Source organism: Oryzias latipes, chromosome 15, assembly GCF_002234675.1.
Source record: "Oryzias latipes chromosome 15, ASM223467v1".
Taxonomy (NCBI): domain Eukaryota; kingdom Metazoa; phylum Chordata; class Actinopteri; order Beloniformes; family Adrianichthyidae; genus Oryzias; species Oryzias latipes.
Window position 1 is genome coordinate 14085054 of NC_019873.2, and position 26432 is coordinate 14111485.

The window sequence follows — 26432 nt, forward strand, 5'->3', positions numbered from 1 at the left end:
TACACGGAAGTGCCACCGTTTTGAAAATTGATGATGAAGGTGAAATTAATAACTGCGGTTTACCATATATAACACCAAGTCTTTCATTTATCAGAATAGAGCTGTGAAAGACAAAGCCTGGGGCAAAATAAGCCAGATTTGCACTGCTTTGACATTTCGCACAAACAAACCGTTTTCTAACTGTGAGGACATGCGCTGGAACCAGGTAGGGACAGTCCAGTGTGAGCACTGTATGCTAAAAGCGCATTCAAGAACCTGCGCTGTACGCATTCTTGAACGCACATTACAATATAGTATTAAACCAGTATTTACCTCAACTTTGTCCTTTTTATTTCTTTTTTTACTCATGACACCTGCTCACTACATTGATATAACACAGCCTTTCAGTAAGGCTTACAGCAACAAAATTTGCCACAGTTAGAAGTAAGTTCACGAACTTTAAACACCATACATGCATGATTCTAATGTAATCCAGAATGTAATGAAGAATGGGGTTTCTTAAAGCAGTGGTAAAATGATGCTGCACTCACAGTTGACACTGGTCTCCTTTGACCCCTTTGGTAGTACAAAAGCACTTCCCCGTGCTGGCTTGGCACACGTTGGCATGACTGTTACACTTGCAAACTGCAAAGAAAAAAACAACAAAGATGAGGAGAAATAACGGCAGACAGGCAGAGTAAAAGAATCTTGAACCTTTTTAAATGAAAATTATAATAAGTATCTGCTGGCAGTGCAAAGATTTGATATTTTCATTTCTATATTTCTTGAAAGCAACTTGGGCAAATAAGAAATACTTTACTGAGCGAGACCTTAATTTGCCGCCACTGCAGGGAAAAAAAAAACGAAAAGTGAAACATGCACTCGAGGCCTTGAACTGTGTTTTTAATAAAGCTTCTGTTGAGAAAATGAATGTAAATAAGAGAGCAGGAGGAGCACAGGGAAGAAGATATATATGTGCGTGAAGGAGAAAAAACAAGGAAAAGGGCTGAGAAAGTAATGATGGAGATGGATGAGACGTCATAGACAAAGGGAACGGAGGAAAAGACCAGAATCTTATTTTATTTAACTTTTGCTGTGGGAAAATTTCCCTCCACGTTTTATTTTCATCACCCTTTTTAGCTAGAATATATGCAGAATAATCACTTCTATAAAATACTCTGATGTTGCCATCTTTAAAGTTAAACACAATCCCTATTAAAGGCAGCCACTCGTTGACATTTAGGCATTCTAAAAAAGGGGGGGAAGCCAACTGGTAGTTTAGGCTAAACATACCGCTGTTGCACAGAAAAACAAGTCTCAAATTAAGTTATAAGTTATAAAGGCAGGAATGATGATAATGGGTAATCATCTCATTTATTGGTTTTAATACGAAAAAAATTGAGGATTTTTCAAGGCACAAACTGCAAAATTAAATATAAGAACTTATAATATAAAACAATTTGTAAAAACATCAAAAGAGGGTTATCCAACTGAACCCACGGTTACTGCATTTTCTTCCATCTGATTTGGACTTTCAAATACAACACAGTTTATCAGACATAACAGAATCAAATCAATCATTTTCCAATAATGATTTAAATTTCTAAGACCAAATACCCAAAAAAGCAAGACTGCAGGCTGCTCGCACGCTAGCAGGAAAAATTGATGGTGTTGGGGAAAAAAAGAAAAGAAAAGAAAAAAAAAAGACATACTAAATGGAAGTGCAGTAACAGCACTATTACCTGAAATTAGATTGACCTGTGGCGAAAATAGAAAACCAACTAAGCTGTAAGGGTTGATAACAAAAAGTGCCTTTGAGTTTTAAGATGGTTGACAAATAACAGGTGTGTTGGCGCAGGTTTGGGTCACCCTGCAGGTCATACAATATTGAATCAGGAGGACACTGAAAAGGGTAGTTGCTGGATGCAGCCGGAGAAACATGAATCCTCCTGCTCACAGCAGCGAAAGGAAACAAATAATAAAGGAAAATTGGAATGTTTTAAGAAAACAGCACAGGCAGGATGTAGGCCCACTTTGAGCAAAATACTAGTTTTAATTTAAAACTGCTGATAAAAAAAAATGCACTCAATGGATTTAATGTCCAGCTAGGGAATTTGTGTTTTTGCTCGTGACGTATCAAATTGAAATTTTTACACAAAACTGTATCTGGCCTTAGAACTAAATGTTTGTGGGTTAAAAACAAAAGCACAGCATTATTTCATGGATCACTCTAAAGCAGTGGCTTCTATCTCCACTTATTAAGATTTGGCATTTGATCACACACTTGATCACTATATTTGTTTTTGCATTTTTGTTTTCTAACTCCTCTGTGGTTGAGGCTAACTTCCCGGTAACACTGCAATGGATGCACACTAGTGCAGCCACGGAGTCCACCTGGAAATCCAATCCAAATCCAATTTGGACTGTACCAAGTGGATTGAAAATGGGATAATATTTTGTTTATTAATTTGGTAAGTTTTGTTATTTTATTAATGGAGTTACTAGATCACTCTGATCTCTGTTCAAATGTTTGACTTTGGAAGTGTGTGGAAAGAATTTGAAATAATGCAATATTGATGTTTGTAATGATGTAATAATAGACTGATCAGGTTCCTCTTCAACCAAGGTCTTATTCTGCTGAATTTTCACAGATGAAACTAGCTCTTGTAGGGAATGGGTGCTTCTTAAAAAAGAAATTCAAGCTCTGAAACATCTTGATGTCTGTCCATTGATTGTTTATGAGAACTGGACTGAGTGAGTGTGATGTCACTCTTAGAAAAGGCTTACTTCTTGCTACAGTGAAATGAAGTCAATTCGGTTGCCATTTTCTCGTGATGTGGACGCCGCCATGTAGGAGCCAGATGTGGATAGTAAGCAGTAAGTGGTCTGAATCTGAGTCACTGTTTCAAAGGCAACCACTCTTGCCAATCAAGAGAGAGCTTGTTGGAAGGCCACACACCAACCACTTGAAAGCAAGCTTGGGAGAATCTATCAATCAAATATTTTGAAGCTTTGGTGTGGGGGCCAGCAGGCATGACATCATTTTATTGAGGCATCTGATTGGCCAGTTCATAACCTTAATAGCTTATATTACAAAAAAAAATCATAAATATATAAGATTAGTACATGCTTTTTTTTTAAAGGTAGAAGAGCAAGAATGTTTTTTCTGACCGAGAACAAGGTGTTCTGTTGGAAAACTATGAGTTCCATGACATAAGATGGAATTTTCCCTTTTCAATGAATTGATAAATGTATTGTGTTATTAACTAGAAGTCAATAAAGAGAAGCTAAATCTGTAAAATAGGATTTCAAGAATCAATTTTTATCAAAAACCTTAGCTGCTGCATTTTGGATGAGTTAAAAGCTCATTTTAGAAAAGTCTAAAGGTTTTTTAAACAGAGAAACATCTTGTTTGAAATATTCAATTTAGCTGAGAAATTATAATGATATATATTAATATTGTTTTCCATAGATACACAAAAGCTGGTCTGTTTTCAGGCTTTTTCCTTCAGATCTTAAAATGAACACGAAAATACTGCAATCTAACAAGCAAAGCTCTGCTTCCAGCAGAAGCAACTCCCAGCTCAGCATGAGCTCCAATATGTGCTGAGACGTGAAGTTCCTAAAGCACTTACTTTCCACTTGTATTATTAAAAATCATGCTCACATTGATGAATAGATTACAAATTTTCATGGAGAACCAAAATAAATGTTATCTATTTGCCGTAGAACCAACATGTCTGTAGACAGAGGTAGAAAGATTACAGCAAATTAAATTTCATCTACATGCTATAAAATACAAACCAAATAGTCTGCAGTTGGCACATAATCCAATACAATACAATGATAAAAAGATACAAAAATAACAGAATTTAACTTGGAAAAAAAAAAAAAAACAACCGCAAAGCTTAACAAAGAGGCACAGAAGTTAAAGAAAGTCTACATAAATACATATGAAGTGAACCCAGTAAGAAAAAACAACTACTGGGTAGCTTAAAAAAACAAAAATTACCCATCATTTAGTCTGGTCCAACAACAGAAAGTACAGTTGCAGCACAGGCGGGATGTTCTACAGCGGAACATGCAGGTTCAAGCCAGGTTTAATGTTTAATGTAATCTTGTATGACAAGATGTACCTGCTTACAAAAACTGTTAAAGAGCCAATCCAATTAAATGAATATTTTTTGGTGTTTTTAACATTTTCTCATAGTATTCTTCTCATGATGGAGGACACATATATTGAAAATTAAGATTGCTGTTGTAAAAAAGCTTGCAGTCGTTACGTACAAACTACACTTAGGCCACAGGCTCCCTGCTCCACTCCTGTTACATCTACTTGCAGACAAATATTTATGTCCACTTTATTCGGATGCATCCGCTTGCAGGGGATAAAGCACTTCTAACAAGTGACGCAGAAGCCTGAACCGTTTGACTCAAACCTTGCCGGGCATTTACGCTTACTTAAAGGCCGTCAGGTCAGACGGTTTAGGCTTTCGCGTTGTTCGTTAATTACTGATAATGCATACCTCGTCAGGCATTATCCCATACATAGCCCAAGCTATGTATGGGACAACATTTTTCATTGTTGTGGCCCCTAGCACTAAAACAAAAACCTTTGTAAAAAGACCTAACATGAAGCTATGTTCCCACAGGGCATGTGGCAAGGATTAAAGAATGCCCTATACCCCTATTCTGCTCAAAAGCCCATGGTGTTCACACTGGACTGTTGCTACTTGACACTAGCGCATGTCCGTCACCTACAGTTGGAAGACGCTTGGTGCAAAATGTCCCGAATTGGCCAAAGTAAGACCTAGTTTAACTTTCAATGAGTATTTACTTGCCACGCCGTTTTGTGCATAGACCCTGAAACAGTCGTAGAAGCATGTGTGTTTTTCAAACTCAAACTCAAACTCAAACTTTATTTATTTATATAGCGCCTTTCATTTTGGTTAAAAACACAAAGCGCTTAACATAAAAACAGATAAAACAGTCATAAAAAATGAAAGTTGTTCAAAACAGAAAACAAAGGACAATCCCACAAAGAAGGTACCCCTCCCTCACCACCCCCCATCCCCACCCACCCAGTTACCCCAGTAGAACAGTGAACAGAAACAAATAACTGCAGTTGAAGAAGGTCTGGCTTGGTACTGCTGCGAGGAAACGATATCATGGGGATCCATTCATTCCAAGGCCCAGCCCGACCACAGGGGCCATTACCGCAGCGCCCGCCCAACACAGGGCAGCCCAGGGCCCCATCCATGGCTATTAGACCACAGAGTGGGACCCCAGCCCGCCCAACCAGAACGGGCACCACAGCAACGGCACGCCCTACAGGTCAAGCTGGTGGTGCCCAAGAACGATGGATCCCCCAGAGGAAACACTGGAGTAAAAAACATCAGAATAAAAAATAAAAATGATCATAAAATAACAACAATAAAAATAGAAAAAGATAAAAAATAAAATAAGATATAAGAATGTTAGTAATTAAAAAATAAAAAACGTCAGTGATTAAAACATAACCTAAGTATCATTGGTAAAATAACAATAAAAAGATTTGCATATTAGAAACAAAGATAATAATAGTCCTTACAAGAAAATAAATAGATAAATAAATAAACAAATAAATATGTAAATAAATACCTCAATTAATAAATAGATGAATAATAAAAGACATAAGGAATGATCAAAGTCAGACTAAAAAGGTGGGTCTTGAGCCTCTTCTTAAAAACCTCTACAGTCTCTGCGGCCCTGAGGCTCTCCGGCAGGCTGTCCACAGGCGAGGACCATAATGGCAGAATGAAGCCTCACCATGTGAGGAATGCCGAAGTGGATGCCGAAGCCCATGGACGCGAGTTTATATAGACTTTACATTGGAAGTGGTTGCTTGAACGCGCATTGCTGAGAGCCGTGTGAATATAGCTTAAGGAGCTTGTCTCTTAATCGATAGTTTCAATGATAATATTCTAATTGATAGAACTGCCTAATAAATGCCAATCATTGAGAATCGAACAACTCAAGGGTTTATGAGTGTCTTGTAGTGCATGTTGGTAAGAAAAAAAACATATTTTTTAAACATAAAAATTCTTTCAGTAAATGTATTGTAAAAAAAAAAAAAAAACTCTTCTGGGTTTCTCAGCCCTGTGAAAGACTAACCGCAGGTGAAGTGCAGAAGGGGCATAAGAATCATAGAAGAGCTCAGAGAGTGAATGACTGAAATGGAAAGCACATGCCTCCCTCCACAGCTGCTGACTATACAGAAATAATCTGTAAAAAAAACTTTTTTTTCCACAAAAAAGAGAAAGAAATGGCTGATTTGATATAAATCATACTCCTTTCGACTTGTGCAAGCCCCCCTGGCAAAAGAAGAATTGCTCACCCTGCTGCCTCCATATGTACACACACAATACAAAACAACGGGTTGGTGGTGTGTCTCAGTAAATCAGAGGTAGAAAGAAGCAACAAAACACTCCCAAAATATTAAAGAACAATCTACAGTAAAGCTTATACCCTTTTGAGCAGAAGGCTCTGCCTTTTATTTAAGTTTATGAGTAATAAAACTAATAATAACTGGCATGGCATTTTATGATTTCTTACACTGTAACTAATTAGAGCCGGATGTTTTAGGGATGGTATTGTTTTGTGGTCTTTTGCATACTTTTGTTCTGTTGAATTTTTCAAAGCTTCACATTTTCACTTGCTTCTTAAAGACCCACTCCAATGACAAATGTGGATTCTGCATTTTAACATGTTCTTGTAGCATTTTTCTCATGATGGAGGACACATGAAAAGAAAATTAAGCTTAAAATTGCATTTTTTATTCAAATCACTGTAAATCAGGAGCAGATGAATAAAAAAAAACAGTTGGAAAAAGCTTATAACAGTGACGTAGTTGCTACTGTCATCAGGACGCAAACTCTGCTCCATTTTGATGTATCCACTTGCAGAAAAAAGCAGACAAATAAACTGATCAACCTCAACTCACTCTGATTAGAATATTTGAGTTTAGCACATGCATGCTGGCAGGAAAGGTTTTTTTTGGGGGGTAGGAATAAAAACATTCACAAGATTAATCAACTCTGAAGTCCCTCAATGTATTCTAAATGTTTTAAATAAAGGGTGAAGTGTTAAGGTGCACATTTGTCCAAAAAATAATTAAAAAAAATAAATGAAGAAGGAGTTGTAACGGCAAAGAAGGGTTACTGGGGTTGGCTGCACGATGAACTCGTCAAAAAGTCTAACACACCAACAGTCCAGCTGTAGAAACCTTAAGTTAAACTGCTTGTAAGAACAAGCCAAGGTAACACTGAATCATAAGTAATGTTCTGTGATGAACTCTAAAATTATTTTCTGATGGTCAGAGCACTCAGCCTCACCATGGTGATAATGCAAACTCCATCACACCATTTGACAGAATAGAAGAAGCTCATCTTTATGATTATCTGCATTTTATTAAGATATTTCATCTGCCTGCAAGTTTCTTAACATATTTATTTCTTGTGGTCATCTTCACTACGTAGACTGTACTGTATGTCCTCATTAGTGTAGACTATTGCGCTATTAACGCCTACAAAGTGCTTTTTTTAAGCTTAAGAAATACTTTTCTGTGCTGTTTTAGCTATTTTAAGTATTTCAAGTTGAGCTTTTTATTTCTCAAATCTATCTGCTTTTTACTCAAATCCTTCTTTCTTTTGTATTAAACTAATTTGGTCAGACACTTTCAGTATAAAAGCATGTTTTGTCATTCAACCAACAAAAGGAAATATTGCATTATTTTAAGATCCAAACTGCATTTCATGGTGTGCAACCTTGTAAATGGCAAACATAAAATAAGTTGTGTTTGGATAGCAGGTTTATTTCATGAAACTAAGAGTTTCTTGAGGAATGAATCACAGAAAGTCGTTATTTCAGCATTTGATCTAAACCAGCATTTTTTTTTCTACCTAAATCATATCCAGTGACAGGAAATCCAAAATAAACAAAAGTTGTCTAAATTAATTTATTCATATTATCGTCTCTATAGGACTTAAACCGTGGGGTTTCCATAGAGTTATGGATTGAGTTGCAATGGCAACAAACCCTAAATTTGGCTTTCATAAAATATTTATAATTAACATACTTTCTTTTGTCCATTACAGACCTTTTGAAATAAAAATCCAGGCCTCAGAGGAGTTCACAAGTTTTAAAAGGAATAAATAATAAAAATTGGTTTAAAAAAGTACATTTTTAGGTTAGTGAGAGGAAGAGATGTGTTGGTGTTCACACAAACCAAGTATGTGAGCACTAACACACAAACAGGTGAAATGCCAATTTCTATCAAAGAACAAGGTGTTCCTCAGTGTCTTTTGTAATCAGTTATAGTCTTAAGAAGCACCTCTCATCGTCACACAATTCTACAGTGCAAACTTAATCCAGGAAAGGTCAGCGTGAGCTCTGCTAACAAAGACGACGTCAAAGACAGAACATCTAGACCGCTTGATTTTTCTGTTGTTTTAAAAAAAAGCGGAAAAGACTTGATTGCAGCAGTTGTACTTGAAGCTCTGTCACATTTTGTGTTTTTTTTTTTAAGATTAAATCAAATAAATCCTAAATGTAGTTTGAAAGAACTTTAATTGTTTACATTTAAAATGACAACCGTTTTAACCTTTTGGGGTATCAGGAAAAAAAACAAAAAAAAAAACAAGTTCTAGGTTCTTCAATAGGTTAGATTTCTGCATCGCATCACATTGTATTGCAACAGAAACACTAGTTAATGCCCCTGATAATGCTATACCAGGGATTAGGCAGCACTTGGGTTGTCTTGGTCAGGCCGTCAAACCCAGCCTTAGAAACTTGGGTGTCTTTTTTGACAAAGATATGTCGATGGAGCAACACTCCAAACAGCTGATCAAGAAGTCTTTCTTCCAGTTGAGGAATATTTATAAGTTCAGGAAAATTGTGTCATATGAAGATCTGGAACTTCTTATTCATGCCTTTGTGTCTACATGGCTATAGACTACTGTAACAGTCTGTTTTCCTGTCTGAATAAGAAGGACCTCTCTCGTCTGGATTTGATCCAAAACTCTGCTGCAAGGATTTTGACCCACACTAAGAAAAGAGTTCACATGTCCCTTAAAGCTCTTCATTGGCTCCCAGTTGCTTACTGCTTTCAATTTAAAATATTAGTGTTGACTTTTAGGGCCCTCCATGGTCAAACTCCTCCATATGTTCGTGATCTGATTGGCACCTAAAGACCATTTCGTGCACTGTGGTCTGTGGATCAGAACTTGATAGTCCCTTGCACATGCCAGAGGAGACAGATCCTTCCAGGCTGTTGCTCCTGAACTCTAGAATGAGCTCCCTTTGTCCCTGTGTTCCCATGACTCTGTGAATTCTTTTAAAAGTCAACCGAAAACCTTTTATTTTGCAAAGCATTTTAACTAAATCTGTTTTTATTTGGGCTTGGGATGATTGGTTTACGTGGTACATGTTTTATGTCTTTCCTGTTTTTTTGTCTTTAATGTTTTTTATTGCTATGTTATGTGGTGATATTAATGATGTTACTTCACTAATTCTTCACCCAATAAATTGTCTTAAAAAGAAAAACAAATTAAGTGGATTATGAAATTGTTTTTGCAAACAGAAGGGCTTTGATGGCGTAAAGTAAATAGACATTTATGACGGTCGTGTTGAGCAAAACTAAACACTGAACGCTTGTTGATCTTTGCAGGAAACAAGACTTAAGACCTCAAATTTTCCGACTACCTAATAATTTTATACTCAAACTAGTAACTAACTATACTCACCCAGAACCACAAACTTAACTAAAAGATTCAAGTTAATGTGCATTGAAATAAATGGGTCCAGATGGGTTTGTCGAACATTCCTTGCAGCAGTAAAAAGCATCATCTTCGAAATGTACTTTTTTTGTGTAAAACAAGTTTCTCGCAGAAAGTTAAAGGGTTGCTCCTCACATGTAACTACACTCTAAAAGACTAAGAATAAGACTTTTGTCCACTTTTAGCTTTCTGTTTCCATCTTTGTTCTATTCTGGTTCATTTGCAGTTCTTTTTATTAGAAATCTAGTTCTTGTAAATATCCTACACTCAAAAATGCATCTGTTATCATTATATTTCCAGTTTATTGATAATATCTCAGTTGTTGGAACGCTGCAAACTCTATACAAACCCCTTCCATTGCTATCTGTAAAGGGGTTCTGCAATGCCTCACTTAAGCCTTTGATGCCCACACTTATTTTTTGAAAAATATTCTCTTGTGTTTTTTCTTTTGAAGAAATGATAAATTAAGGTCATTTTAGAGCCAAAGTGGTTTGAGGCACATGGGCATCAATAGGTGTCAAGTGGTTGAGAGTTTCAATTCTCTTCACTCAATTTTTCCCCATAAAGGTTAATATTGAAACATTACTTTTTGTCAACAAAACTGGAAAATAGAAAATCACTGAAGTACGGAATGAACTATATTTAGAGACCTTTGCAACTATCAGCAAAAGATTACCAAAATAAAGGAAAGAAACCCCTCCAAAAAAAGCAAAACACACAGGGAAATCAATAACTCTTCTCTTTTTACTCTTCTCTTCTTTTTGTTCTCCATTTATTTTCCAAGCCTCTGGAGCATTGTGTTTGAGTTTGCACGCTAATCCTGTATGCCAAAAGGATGTGCTGATGTCACTGCTTATGGGGCAAGTGTGAAAAAAGGTGTCATGTTAATTTTGCTAACTTTAAATGAATGCTAACTTGCGATAATCAGCACGACTGCTTGTCTTACACGATAGTGCATGAGCTAATTTATTGAATGCATGCTAGTTAAAGTCCGTTTGAATTCATCTGTGCGGTTTTTCATGCTTCAGTGAAAGCAGAGAATCAAAACAAAGCAGCTTAGTCTAAATAAGACAAGAGTCATAGCTGCAGGAAGGTTTTAGAAGCTCTGTGCACATATCGCAGAGAAAAACAAATTCAAAAGCCATTTAAAATCATATTTATACATCTGTTTGTTTTGGCATGTGTTGCACAAATGGTGGATTTTGTGTTTTTGTGTTGGCCAGTAGGAAGCCAAGAATAGAGCTGCCAGCGGGAGGATGACTGGATATTGCTAAGGATGCTGGGTAGGTTGCAGCTTTGCCCTAAGGATGAGTAGGTACACGAACACTTGTGAGTTGGTTTAAAAGCAAAAGATTATTCACACAAATACACACCATAACACAAAAAACAAGAAACAGTTGAGAGTGAGTTTGGCAGAACCTCAACAAGTCCTCGGAGGAGATGGAATGGAGCAACTTTGGAGGGAACTGATGCTGAAAATCTTCTGCAGCATACTGTGCTCCATCACACACAAGCACACAATTCCTGCCTCATCCAGTCTCGAGTTGACAATATTGGGTTGTCATTTTTTTTTTACAGAGACTGCACTCAAGTGCTCTAAAGCTCCTGAACTATACACATTTTTTTAAAGAACTTCTCCTATACTACTCTGCACCATAAATTTAAACCTCACATGGGTCTGACTGTTGTCAGGAGAAAGTGCAGAAGGCTGGGCAGTACAAAACTTGAAAGACATAGGAGATGTCTTTACTTAGTTTTAAAAAAAAAAACCTCAGTCGTAGATCTTTGGGAGCAGGTAAGTCCGACGCTTCTTCTTTGTTCCAGTGGTTTTGGTGCCTTGTGTTCTAAATACATTTCTCATCCTCTCAACTAACCAAAAAATTAAATTTCTTACAGTTTCTTTACATTATCAACACCAGAATGAGTTTTTAATTGTTTACCTTGCTGCATATCCCAACAGGGGCCGCCACAGCTAGTTTGTCAGCAATTTGTACGCCGGATGCCCATCCTGACACAACCGTGTTTTTTATCCGGGCTGGGGACCGGCACATGGAGAACCAAACTTTGGGCTCCTAGTGGCTACATGCTTAAGCAGTAGTGGAAAGGGTCTTGCCCAAGGACCCACACTGGATGAAGTTCATTGCGCCCTTTGGTAATCAAACCCTAATTTTCTGTGTGCCAGACCTGCACCAGCGAGTTGTCAGTTAAGGATGTCTTCAAATCATCAATGACTTGATGACTAAAGGTAAAATCCTTTGGGAGTGTGTGTTATTCTTACTTTTTTACAGTTTAGTTAGCCTGATAGTGGTGTAGTGGTTAGCACTTTTACAGCACAGCAAGCAGTTCAGATAGAGTTTGCATGTTTTCCTTGTGGGTTTTCTTGCTCTAGCTTCCTCCAACGGTCCAAAAATACGCTTCAGTGATAAATTGGTGACTCTAAAAATTGTTTCTAGGAAAACATTTTAGAATGTGTGGTTGTGTGGCAGACTGAAAACTGTCCAAGTGTCCCCCCCTGCCTACACTAAACAGTAGCTGAGAGACTCCAGCAACCATGTACAGTGATCCCTTGCTATAACACGGTTTACTGTTCACGGTTTCGCTACTTCACGGATTTGCATTATGCATTGTGTTCTGCATTCTGATTGGCTAAAAAGTCACTCAGCTTCTTCTCTACCTGTGCGTCAATAACGTTGCAGTCTTATCATACATCGTTACCCTTTTTTTCTTTTTACTTGGGGCGTATAAGTGCGTCTTATAGTGCAGAAACCACGGTAGCCTTCATAAATGTCCAGTAACATCAAAACTGTGCGTTTTCCTATCTGAATGTCTGAAACAGTCAACATGGTGCCAGCTGCTGCTCTAAAAGCTGATGTGATGGCTTAGACTTTCCTTTTTTTATGCATTCAGTGCAAGGTGAATGCACTCTGTGAGAACAGGGATATCAACTCCCTACACACAAACACACACACACACACACACACACACGTTATCCAGATTTGACAAGGTTAGTTAATCATCTGTCATAGAGTCTGGAAATGGACACACTCTCCTCTCCTCTGTCTGTCCTCAATCTTTCCCTCTCTGTTTTTCTCTATCACTTCTTCTCTTCTTCTATCATCTGTCCATCCAAGGACATATCAGCCCTTTCTACCCATATTAACCTTGTACATCCCACTGCCCAGCTCTTTTTTTTTTTTTTCTTTTACTTCAGTCTGCCTTTGAGTCTGTCCCTCACTGTTTTCCCCTCCACTGTCCATCTCTTTACTACATTATGAGCCACGTCACCCTCCTTTTCCCAGGTAGGGGAACAAAGCTGTCTCTCCATCATTCAGCGCTCCAATCTACCATGCATCATTGCCTCCCAGCCGTTTAGCTCAAGGTAAACCTAGTGGTCCATTTTATGACGAAAATGGATATAGAAAAAATAATGAATGGCTCGATTAGTGGATGAACAGATTGTTACTGTAAACTGCTAAAGACGGGTGAGGTGCCCAAGTGATGGAAGAGAAAAGATAGACATGTTTATAGATTCAATAAAGGATGCAGGATGAAGAGATCATAGGCTGTAGATGAGTGTTGGGGTCAATTTAAGCAGATTTGACGTATTCAAAGTCCAAAATGAGCACAAAAGACCTTACTTTATTTCTATAGCAAGTTTTTAGTTAAAATGTCCCTTAACAGTAAAAATAAAAATAGATGAATCATCAGAATCTGCGCAGAGATTTACAGAAATGATCCATAACTCAAATGTTTACCCACTAATGTGTGTGACTCTGCTGTGCCGCCATGGCAACAGAGATCACATAATTTAAAACATGAACGGTCACAAAACTTTTATTAATTTGAACTTTTGTTAATTAATAAATGAGAATTAAATTGGTAAAGGATGAGAAAAAAAAGTTGAAAATATGCAAAAGTAAATTCTTAAAATAATAAGAAAAAGTAAACATTTTACAAAGATAAAGTAACAAAATTATGAGAAAACAATTTAAAAGAAAAAAACAAGTTTTTCAAAAATAAAGTTGGTTGTGTAAGCCTCCATCCGCATTATGTGCAGGCTAAATCCATCATTCTTGTTTTGCTTTGGGTTTTTTCATAGTGGCCCTAATACTCCGCCATAGAAAAGCCTCTGGTTTGTTTTAAATGTTACAGTGAGAAGAAGAAAAAGTTAAATGACACAAACTTCATAAAAACTGTAAAATAAGGACAGAACAGGCATAAAAGAGCAACAATTAAATATGACCAACAGAATTTCAAACCAAACTTAATTACAAATGAAAGCTAAAATTTACAACAGTAAAAGAAAACCAAAAAAAGAATATATAGAAACTGTTTATAACTTCAAAAAAGTAGTAAAATAAAAAAAATGTATTTGAGAAAAAATACAAAATAAAAGGTTTATAAAAGTCAAAACTAAGAAAGAAAACATAAAAGTTCAAGAAAACAGAAATGGCTATCAACAAAAGGAGAAAAATGGAGGATAAGGAAAGTAAATAAAAGAAACAAAAGTCAAAGTTAGAGGTATAGGCACAAAGTGGCCTGCATTTATCAGTGCCAGGCTTGCTGCGAAAAGCCGCCAGGGACAGAGACACCAGTCAAGTCAGGAAATAAGAAAATGATTAAGAGCGATTTAATGTCACGCCACCACAAAGCCAAAACGCACATCCGTCACAGTGAGAGCAATGCCACTGCACCTCGCTCTCACTTCTCCCTACCTCACTCACTTGTTCATCACACTCCCCTTACTGATGGCTATTACGCATCAGTCGGGCTGTGACCCTTCAAAACGCAGCACACGTTCATGTTCCCAGAGTTTCATCCAGACACATACATCGCCTTGCTTCCTGTCGTTTTTTCTGTCCAGTTTTAGACCACAGCCCTGCTCAAGATGTGAGGAAAGCAATGCTGGGTATATCTTTCAAATACTGCCCCCTTCAGGTTTTTGCTCCTCCCTACAAGCTTATAAACTCCCAGTAAGACTTGTCATTTCAATGAAAAGCTTGTAATGTTTAGGATTAAATTGTGCATTAAATAAGAAAGATTTGGTGAATAGCACGCAAATTTGCATGATCGTACTCTTAATATTGACATTCATCATCAACAGAAGTTTGTTGAAGCATGCTGGGGATGCTAACTGGACAAAAATAAGCACAGGTCTGACCCCTGGGCTCCTGGCACTTACCATGACACTTTCCTCCATTGGTGGGGTCACCATAGTAACCGGGCATGCAGCTTTGACACTGTGATCCGGCTGTCAGGTTCCCACAGAGCTCGCACACAGTGCCGTTTACACACTTGCTGTGTCCATTACACTGACAAGCTGAGGGAAAGGGAAGACAGACAATACAAAGCAGAATAAAAGACAAATCTTAGTTTAATAGGTGTTATTTCAGAGTATATATATGTTTGATTAAACATTAAACCTTTTACATTTGATTAAATGTAACTTTTACTCACCAGGACACTGTATGAAGGCCCAGTTGTAGCCTTTGTCAGTTGAGCAGAGAGACTGATCCACCACCATGTCCCCATCTCGCAGTCTTACTCTGTCCCTGGATCTAGACCTTGGGTTTGCAGGTTTCAGGGGCCCCCGGTAAGAACCTTCCATGCACACACCCCTACCAGTGTTGCTGGGATCGCTGCACCACCCGCATTCAGCTCTCTGCAGGCAATCCGCACACGTCCGCAGACCTGAGCAGTTGAGAGCTGTTGGAACGTACAGGAAGAAAGAAATATATATTTAATAATTGCTTTTTGTAAAGTATTGTGTTCAGCAGATGACATTTTTTAAAAGAATTAAGCTGCATTTTTCTATTATAAACCAATTTTAACAATTGGGATGTAGTTTTGCCGCTTTCGCTCTGACAGTCCTATTGAGTCACTTCGAACAGGCAAAGAGACATTTTGAATACAGTAACAAATAAATGTTATACTCTCATCTGGTTTGCTTTGCTTTCAAACTCTGATCTCTCTGGGACAAACCAAAAACTGAGGCGAGCCAACATGCTTTAATAAAAAAGTTTCTGCAGTTCACTTAAGGCCAGTGAGTGAGCTCTGTACAGGAAATTAAAACTGCAGGAAATAGAAAACTGGGACTAGTCTTCAAATATAGAATAATCTTTGTTTTAACTTTTTTGCTCATTCAGATTCGTATTGTGGGCTGTTTGTTGTCACTACTCTAAAATCACACTGCTTCACCTTCCATGTTTGATCTTCAAACTAAGTGAATTGCACCAGAGTCCATTTACAAGTGAACCAACACCCTGAAGCAGACTGGGGTTCACCTGTTTGATCTTAACTAGTGTAGAGGATATAAATATGACCTCATATATAAGATCCTATAGCTTGTTAAAGACCCACTGTTATCATATTTTGAGCTTTTTAGCCAAAATAAAAAAAACCTGCATCACTTTCTAGGACATCGTTTCTGCAGAGCAGCAGTAGTTCATTAAAAATTCGCCTCTTCCCCATTGCAGAGAGCTCAACCAGAATATTTTCCACATCTCTATTAAGCTCTTCTTCAAACTGATTTTTTTTTTGCTCCTAATTCACAACAATTTGAATAAAGAAATACTTAGAAATGCAATTTTAATTTTAATTTTCTTTATATATGTTCCCCATTATCAGAAAAATGCCACAGGAACATGTTAAAACACTGTTTTCATAGGTGTTGTTCTTAAAATTGACCTAACCCAAACTATCATATTGCCCTTTTTTATGAGGCCAATCCTTACCAAACACATGGCCTTATTTTAAAACTGTTTCAATCACAAGTGTTCAAAACTACATGCAGCACAGATTTCTCCTTCTTTTGCTCCTAAACATTTCAGATGAAAATGACTTTTACTCCTGCTGTATTCCACTTACTAGAAAAGCAAACACATTTGTACTCACAAAGTGGATGTGACATTCAAAAACACTTTACTGGTAAACATTAAAAGTGACACACAGCTTTAAAGCATAGCATTTAGTTTCTTGGAAAAAATAAAACCTGAATATTTGTTCACCAACTGTGAAGCACAAATTAATTATGAAAGATTTTTTTTGTTAATTTTATTTTTTGTTGAAAAGTCTGATCCTAAAAGAGAACAGAACCAAAATGTTACAAACAGAAAATTAAAACATGCCAGGTTTCTACAACACATGAAAAAACGGAACATTGTGGATTGTCATCAGAGGTTCTTAGAGGAAGGGGCCAAGTGCGATTTGAAGTTCCACAAGAAGTTTCCTCTCCGACGAAGCTTCCACGAATGTCAGATGTTCCCGGTGAGCCGGCTGTTTGTTCGTGTCTTCTGCATTATTCAACAGCACAGCCCTGCTGATTCGTTTGTTCTTTCTCCCGCATTATAATCAAACTTTTATTTCTCTTTTACAGATTCACTCCTTATCTCCGCTCTGCTCCATTCACTGAGCCACCAGTGCTGATTTCTTCACAATTGCATCTTACAAAACCGATACTCAGACAAAAAGAAGTCGAAGTGGCTCCAAATGTATTACTTTAAAACATTTTTAGTATAAATAGCATGAAGCAGAAGTACGTTTCGCTTCTCTGCTCTGCTTCTACACTTCACACTCATCTAAACTTTCTTTTTATTTGTAAATTTTATTTTCAGAGTTTGCTCTGCAGCGTAAATAAATGTCATCACTTAAAAAATGCATCGAATCATCGACGTATAGGTCTTATTTGTCCAAAGCTTGGGTTAAGCAACTTCATGAACACTTGAAGCATAAAGTCAATTATTTAACTTTTTACATTTTTCTTATATATTAAAAATACTTCTTTTTCAATCACTTTTGTTGTTTTGGTTGAAGGTAAGACATAAAGTAGTATGTTTGATGCTGTTTTAGTATTCCACCTTTTTTACTCCAATAACAATAGTGTTTTGGGGTTTCTAACATGTTCTCGTGACATTTTTCAAATAATGGATGTCATATATAAAGACAAATAGCTTTCAAATGTATTTCTAAGTATTTCTTTGTGAATCAGAGAGTACAAGAGAGGGAGTGTAAGGGAGGGAGTATAAGTGGATGATGGGAACTGTAAACAGCCTCACTTTGCAGCAACAGTCCTGCCCATAACTAAGAGGTGAATTTTTAATGAATAATAATTCATAATAATTATAAGTAAGTAATACATTTGAAATAATTAAAAGACCACTGGGACACTTTTAAGAAAGATCAAAAGATGATCAGTGTTTAAATTTACATAATCATTTTAAGTCTAACAGCTTTTTCTGCACAAAATATTTGCCTTTCACTTTCATGTCTTGAATCTCCATGCAGTTCATGTTGTTAATAATCTTAATCACCAGATTATTCTGTGTTCATACAGAGAATGCAGAGATTGCAAGGGTGTGACCTGAAAAATCCAACTTTTTATTTTCCTGCCATGCCTTTCAGGAACGGTTCGTAAACTATTAAGTGTGAGTTAAAAAGGAACAGCTTCTTTACTTGCCGTGCACACATTCACACACTGTTAGCAGAACCAGTTATTTCATGCAAATTTTGGGGAAACTATGGACATTTCACATGTTCTGCAGTCAGTTCTAACACAGTAAGTTTAGGGTCTTTTATGCCAACTACTTGGAGCTGTTATTTTTTAGATTCTGCTGCAGCAAAAGCAGCTAAAAGAGGTCTCTCTCTGGTATCTAAAATAGCAAATTTTAAGAAGAAATTAAGTTTATGTAACAAGAAAACATGACACTATAGTTAAATCTAAGATTGTGGTTATACATCCAATCAAAATGGGTGAAATGATTTTAAGAAAGCAAGGAGATTGCAGAGTCTGCTCTGAACAGCTCACTTTTAAATAAATCTTGATGCAGATTTGCTTTCTCTATGTTTTAGTGTTTTTGTGAGTATAGGATACCCACACAAACTACACCCTCATCGATCATTTTCCCAATTCTAAAAGTCAGGATGCAAGCAAAGAGCATTCAAGGGGCACACAAGGAGTGTGCCCTTGTTTCAGTCTTTTTTTTAAGTTGTTGCATGGATTTTTATTGTTCTGCATGGTGTTTTTAGAATGAATTGTTTTTACATTGTGTATAGTCCATGAGTAATAGTTTTAGTGACTCTGCCTAATGATCACTGAAGTTCAAATGTGAACAGGCCAAGCAGCTCTCCATGCTGCAGGACACACCCCCAGAAGCTGGAAGATGAACCAAGTGAAAGGAGCACTAAAGGGCAGCCTGGAAAGCAAGCCGAGAGAAGGCCCAGATGGACTGCATGCAGCTGGTCAACCTGGAGAGGCGAGAGATTACAGCGGCAGCTGCAGATGGAGGTACAGGCAGTTAGCTGATCACTTCACGTGAGCGAGAGACTGCGATAGCCGCTGTGGAGTACACCGGAAAACCTGAGCATCGCACTCAAAAACTGCAAGGCCAAGGATTCATCCCTTCCTTGTGTGTAGTTATCCTGCTGGAGATGCTCAGGTGAACATGTGTTTAGGACAGAGTACTGGCCTCTGCTCTTATTTCCTTTGCAGAACCCCGCCCAGAGGATTGACCACGCCTAGAAAGGTGAACCGGATGACCGCTGCTACAACAGAGGACGCAAAGGACATGTTCCTGGCCTGCCTCATTGTGTGACCCGGTTTTTAATAGAACTTTCGCCGGCCTATTTGTTATGGACTTTTCATTGAGTTTTTATTGTTTTAATTACTTTTAAATGTTTGTGTTTAGTCTCTTTTACTGGCTAATGGGTATTTATGCTTTCTGGTACAAAGCAGTGTTGATTAAAATATCCAAAATTGTGGTTGCTGTTCGTATTTACTCTTATCAATACTCCCCCGTGCTTTTTACACTTATCACTTGAACAACTTGGATGCTACTTGGTGTTGTCCCTTTTTAGAGAGACAGTTTAGGTTTTGTTCTTTAATAAAACAAATATAGTAATAATAAAATCTAAAGAACACAATTTTCAGTGGGCTGGAATAAATAAAATTTGTACTACAAAAACCTTATGGTTTTTATTTTAGTCATTAAACAGTGAGGAACACATATTTGAAAGAAGTAATGTATTACAGTAATGACTGCCTTGTTTATTCAGGGGTTGCTAATTCTACTTCGACAAATATAAAATTCTCATTTTGGTGCTACAGCGCCTCTGATCACCCCGGGTTTGATATTTAGTGTCCCTGGACAGCACACATCTTCTGGATTTCTCTTGGTGTAATCTATTTGCTCCCACAGCACTTGACAGTAAGCATCACTAAGGCCCGCGCCAAACAGATCTGTGAGCCTATATACATAATACATCAAGTGCCAAGGCCATAAACTGTCTTTGCCTTTCTCAGAGTATGTGAAGCTTTAAGACAGCAAACAGACACAGTGTAGTATACACGAAAATAAAAAAATATAAAAGAGAAATAAAGTGAAACAAACACACACTACTTGTGAAGATTGCCCAAGAGAAAATAAGGCTATTTCTCTACGGAGCAAAACCAATATCAGCAACACAACAACATAACTATTATCTGGCCTGAGTGGGTGGATAGACAAATACACACAATAGGTGACCGCACATTGTAATCTAATATGTGTGTGTTCAATAACTGTTGTAAGACAGAGTGAAGAAAGAAAAGAATCCCACAAAGGAAGAAAACACAAAGTGTGTCTATAAAGAAGCCAATGGTACCTCAGTGTTACATCTCAAAAGATTAGCCTTAAATTAAAATTCACTGGTACCTTTACAATAAGAAAACGTTTCCACTGACAAATCTTTACCTTTTTTTTATTTGCCAGTTTTGTAGGGGAGATAAATTCTGAAAACCTTTCATGATGCACCAATTATCCCAGAAAAAGGACATCATGGCATCACCCCAAACAGAGTTGGGGAAATAGATTTTAAACCAACACCCATTGACCTCTGATTATTGTATTGAATTGAGCAATCCACAGCTATAAATCTAATTTAAACCCATGATGTACACAATGTTGTGATGGTCTAATGCCATGTAGATTTGGTCAAAGTATTAAGCAGCAGTTTAAGGAAGTGACAATCAGTTTCCAGCTGAAAGTGGCGAAAAAACCTTTAGTCCACTAGAGCATGAACAATAGGCAGAGAGTTTGTTGAGAAAATCTGCATCCATTCTGGAATCTATCTGTCCTCATACTCATTACTCATTACTCTCATAATTCTGAGATACTTCTCAAGATTTTTACACCTTCAGGTGAGGGAAAAAGTTTAGCTTCAAAATGAACTTCATGACAGCTTTGGCAACTTGCAGGCATTATCCTACATTCTGAAGCATTTATGAAGTTACCAAGAAGGTGATTATATAAATGCTTTATAAACAGATTCCCTGTGGACATTTGCAAACAGGAAAGCAGTAAAAAAAAGTCCAGTGGGTGCGACATATCGGCTAGCAGGCAACACAAAATAAAATCCCAAATTACCACAGAATTTACAATGTTACTTTATTATCTCACAGCATATCTAAATGGTTGTCTGAGGGTCATCCTGATTGTCTAAGTCAGTAATTTTGTAACTCCTGGTGTTATCTTAGACGTATCCATGCTGCTAAATCTGAATTTTTCACAGCATTTCACAATTACATATTTGCTTAAGCAAGACTTCCTAATCTTGTCCACACACTAATGGACATCAGCTTCAGGAAAAACCCAAACTCATGAAGAAAATTTAGTGATTACCACTAGATCAGGTGAGGCTGTTTCCAATGCATGGTTTGCAGGTTTAGGTACAAATCTTTCAGAAAAGTATCGGCTGTTATTTCCTCTGGACCTATCCTGAGTTACAAACAGTATTTAGTAAAACGTTAGGAGTTTCCAGCCTGATAAGAACAATAAACCAATAGAAAATAGCAGGTAAAGGCTTTATACTAGGGGTCTAGAAAAAAAATTGATTGAAATATTGTGATGTTTCATTTGGTGATACTATATCAAAATCTTTTGTCTTCAAATCTTTTTAAACTCTGAAAAACTGTTTCTAATGTTTGTAATCTTGCTCCTCCAATGACCTTAAGTCATTTTTTTCAAACTGTGTCAAGTTTTAAATGTTGTCAGGTTTTTTTTCTTAATTAATGTCTTTTTATAAATATTTTTTTTCTTGCAAACTATTATAAACCAGTGTAAAATAAAGTTTACTGCAAAAGACATGAAAACATTTTTTTTGTGTGTGTGTCAAAATCAATCAAGAATCATTTAAAATACTCACCAGAGCAATCCTGGGTCTGCCACTCCAGACACTGGCCATAGGGAAAAGAGATGACGTAAGCTGAGGAGTCTACACAGCGCTGAGTACTTCCACACCACATGCACTCCATGGCCTGGCTGGTACAGTTGGCACAGCTGGTACGAAGAGCGCACGGCGTCTTACATGGACGAGCACTTAGATTCTGTGGCCTTCCTGAGTGATAAAGAGAAAAGATTAAATTGTTAATGCAAGTACTGATATTAGTTTGTGAGAATAGAAATAGATGGAAACTACTGAAAAGCACATGTACATTTTTTTTTTACACCTAGATTGTCTAAGGTGTTAAAGACACTGCGAGTCATCCAGTGATCTGATCCATATCTCGCAGACTCATTCGTTCTCTCACCGGCAGGTTTTTCGCAGATCAGGCCGTCAGTGGTGGCAGTGCAGGGGTTGGCTTTGAGACTTGCCATCTGGGCTCTCTCCAAGTAGGCACAAAAGCCTGAGTCACTCGGCTCTCCTGGCAACCATCGCAGGCTGGAGTTTGTGAAGGGTGATGCATCCTCCCAGCCCCAATACGACACGTTGATCTTCCTGAGGCCCACCCATGGAGATAAGCTCTGCAGGGGGGCAAAGCCACAAAAACACATGTTGTGCCCAGCAATGTTCAGGGATTTGACACTGACAAACACAACCTCCTGTTGTCCAAAGGTAAGAGTCAAAATTGTTGATAACTCATTGTTGTGCCATATATTGGACACCAAATATATGAATTATTATGCATATTTTATACCAGTCTTTAACAAAAAAAATTATGATGACAAGGAAGAAATATTTCTTTTTTTTCTTCCTATTTTCATATATATTTTGTCCTGAGGAGTTCAGACATAGACTTTATAAACAGTTCAACTCTGGTATCACAACATAGGCCTAGTTACAAATATTCTTCTTCTCGAAAGAGTCTAGATTTATTGGTTTAAAGAAAAATAAAAGCTAAAACAGCAATAAGGCTGTTTTAAATGGTTTGTTCTATTTATAAAGGACCAACGATAAATCAAATGAAAACACCACAACCCCATTACAAAATCCCACAGTAGTACTGAAATTAACAGCCGAGTTGGAGCCATGCAGAAATGGCTTACAAAACAAAATATTTCAAATAAAAATGGATCCTAAATGAAACATTGTGCAAAATGCTGCAATTATTATAAAAGCAAAAGACAAAAAAGGTTTTCAAAGGGAGTTGGCAATCACAGCGGCTCAGTGAAGCAGGGTCAGTGAACATTCAAATTATCTGCTGACAAAACAAGAGATGTTTGCTGGTAACGATTATGAAAGGAATGCTTTTCCACAGCTGGGGTTTACAACGTAAAAGATTCACACACACATCTGCTTAAACACTGATGCTGTGGTCACGGGTATAGCGATGTCTGTAACTTCCTCCATGTTTCCCATAAAAATCAAGTCTCTGGTTGAAACTTAAAAAGTTATATAAATATATCAAAGATTACCACAATAGTTTAGAAAAAGAAAACTGAACTCAAATCTAACTACAATGGAACCCATGAAATTAATAATACGAAAACAAAACCAACTGTCCCCTTTGTGCGCACAAATTAGCATTACAATTAGCATTTTGTGTGAACAAATGATCATTTTGTGTGCACACAAAACACTAATTTGTGGTACGAATTTGCATTTTGTGGCCACAAATTAGTATTTTGTGTGCAAAAATTAGATATTTGTGGTAAACAAGTTAGCATTCTGTGTATAAATTCTCATTTTCTGTGCACTAATTTGCATTTTGTGGAGACAACTTTTTGTTTTTTGTTTTTTTTTGAGTACACAAATTAGCTATTTGTGGCCAGACAGATACACGTTTTGTGAGCACATATCTGTTTTTGTGTTAACAAATTGGCTATTTGTGGCCACAAATTAGCATTTTGTGCACGCAAATTGGTATTTTGTGTGAACAAATCAGTATTTTGTGACCATAAGTTAGGATTTTGTGTCTATAAATTGCTATTTTGGATGTAGAAATTAGTAGGATTAATGGAAGGAATTGTTAAGTTGGATTGCGCGACTCTCAGAGCTATAGCATAATGGTTCTTTCTCTGGAGTCAAGTCTTTGTCACAGCATGATGATAATAATAATTATATAAATAATAATAATATGCTTTTTTTATGTCGGTTCAAAGTTTTCTCTGATTAGTTTTGGCAACTAAATAGGTTTCCATCTGACTCAGGGATCACTAACTGCTTTAGCGGTTTAAAAATGTATGGATTTAAAATAAGTAAAAGGTTTTCACATGAGTAGCAGTCTCATGGCGTTTCTGTTAAATCCGCTGTAGGCTGACCACCCACCTTGTCCTGCAGTTGATATTTTTGTAGCTCCTCAAGGACAAAATTGACTTGATTGTCTGTGAGCAAAGAGGCAATATTTCCTCCCATGTTTTTGCAGTAGTGCTGCGCGTTGTCATAGCTCTCCCTGCTGGAGTTGATCTTCAGGCAGGCCTCACCAACATGTTGCCAACCTTCCCCGCATAGCTGGCCTACACACAAACACACACATAGACACAAACAAAAAAAAAAAAAAACATCTTTGTAACTTTGGTTCATGACCTCTGCATCAAAACAATCTTTCAATTCCATATTCTCTGTTAAAAAAAACTTGGTCGGGTTGACACTTTGATCAATGTAAGCCACTTTCACAGCTTAACTCACAAAGTATCAGTAACAGTAGTTGACACTTGAATATTGTACATTTTTTAGCAACTTGAGACAATAACAACAGCCAATGACTATCAGAAAACCATGTGTCATCATGACTTGTGTTTTCTTTTGTTTGTTTGTTTTTTAACAATTTTTGAGCTTTGCATTCATCTAATAGATACAGTTTCTGTTACTGAACCCTGGCCTTTCGTAGCCCTTGTGCTATCCTATGGGGTCAAGATGACCATTGACATGTTCTCCCTACCATGACAAAGGTGGATAAAGGTGGAAAGGATTTCATGTAATCCATGGACACCAGTGAAGATCACAAATCATTGAAGAAAAAAGTTCAGCACTCTGTCATGTGGGGTCTATATGACCCAACCCCCAATGTTACAGTGCCTAGGATAGCACAAGGGTTTAAATAGACAGTACAAGCAAGTCTTACAATCACTGGAGCCTACCCTGTTATGCTGTTACAGATCAGAATTTGATGATCACCTGTCATTAAAAAAATAATATCCTTATTAGTAAGCAATTGGTTAAAAAAAAGAAAAAAAAAGTCATTAATTGAAGTGCAGAATGTAAATGACCATCTTAAAAATAAACTGCTGTTAGAAGACATAGAGTTAAATGAAAGAGTTAAAAAAAAAAAATGTGCATCCACTAAACATGGCTGTTTATTTTGGTATCCAGGACTGATTCAATTCACAGGGTCATTTGGTTTCCATCACCAGCTTTTTTTAATCCAACAGTAATGAAATGACCACTTTTTTTGTTAGAATTCAACAGAAACAGGTCCCTGTTGACCAAAAATAAGGGTAAGGGTTAAAATATAGAAAGAGATAAATATGCATATAGTGTAGTGCATAAAATGCAAATTATGTCTTTTTGAAGTATACCAGACATTTAGAACAGAGATCTTTCAGAGAAACTATTTATATTATGAATTCTGAAAGACAAACTTTTGTTCCTATAATGGCAGACGTTCCTATAACTCTTTCAGCTCATCTCCACACTGATCACTATGTGAAAGGAGCAAATGCTTTCAAAAAGAGCCCCAAGTAAAACAAAAGCATAAAACAGAAAGAAGGCCTGAAAACTACTGACCCCAACTTAATCAGAAAGGAGTATGTGTATTTCAAAGCACACAAGCCTGAATGCTGCTTTTCTGTGAAGTGTTGACAAGGAAAAGCCATATATAGTTCCGATAAACAAGACAAAAATAACAATAATCTTTCAAAAAAGTTATAAAGTCTGAAATTTCCTCATATGCACCAGCACATTTTTTTCATAAACAATAAGGACCATAAGTACAGACAGAAAGCAACGCCTTTGGTTGCAACAGCAGAGTAAGGAACCCAAACACCAAATCTGAGCACAGCATTTAAGTTTGTATTGAAAAAAAAGGAAACAGGGTAATTCAGTGGACATACTTAATCATTTACCTTTATTAGAATCAATTTTAAAAAAAAGTACTTTTACTGTTTTAATTATGTTAAGAAATGGGTAAAACTACTGTTATTAAAACACATATTACTTTCTGTCACGCCCCCTTCCGAGTCTAGGGCACCGAGGCGGCATAACATAAAAAGTGAAATGTTTTGGCTACTAAATTTAAATTAACACACCAAAAAAATGTCTCCATTCAAAAGCAAACATGTACCCAAAATTCAAAAAAATCGGAGATTCTTTTCTCTTTTCTTTCAATGTAAAATATATATATATGTACACAAGGAAGAGAGAGAAATAATTCATTAAGGCTATCAT

General features: G+C 37.0%; 1 protein-coding gene across 1 annotated transcript in view; it reads right to left on the minus strand.

The window, feature by feature from the left end:
* Positions 1 to 26432, minus strand: part of LOC101172102 (attractin-like protein 1) — a gene marked incomplete in the record, with an annotated part of 241418 nt that overhangs the window by 168722 nt on the left and 46264 nt on the right. The window contains 6 exon segments of the mRNA XM_023963706.1: positions 531 to 624; positions 14977 to 15114; positions 15252 to 15500; positions 21972 to 22163; positions 22357 to 22570; positions 24315 to 24502. Coding sequence (XP_023819474.1) covers positions 531 to 624; positions 14977 to 15114; positions 15252 to 15500; positions 21972 to 22163; positions 22357 to 22570; positions 24315 to 24502 — 1075 coding nt within the window.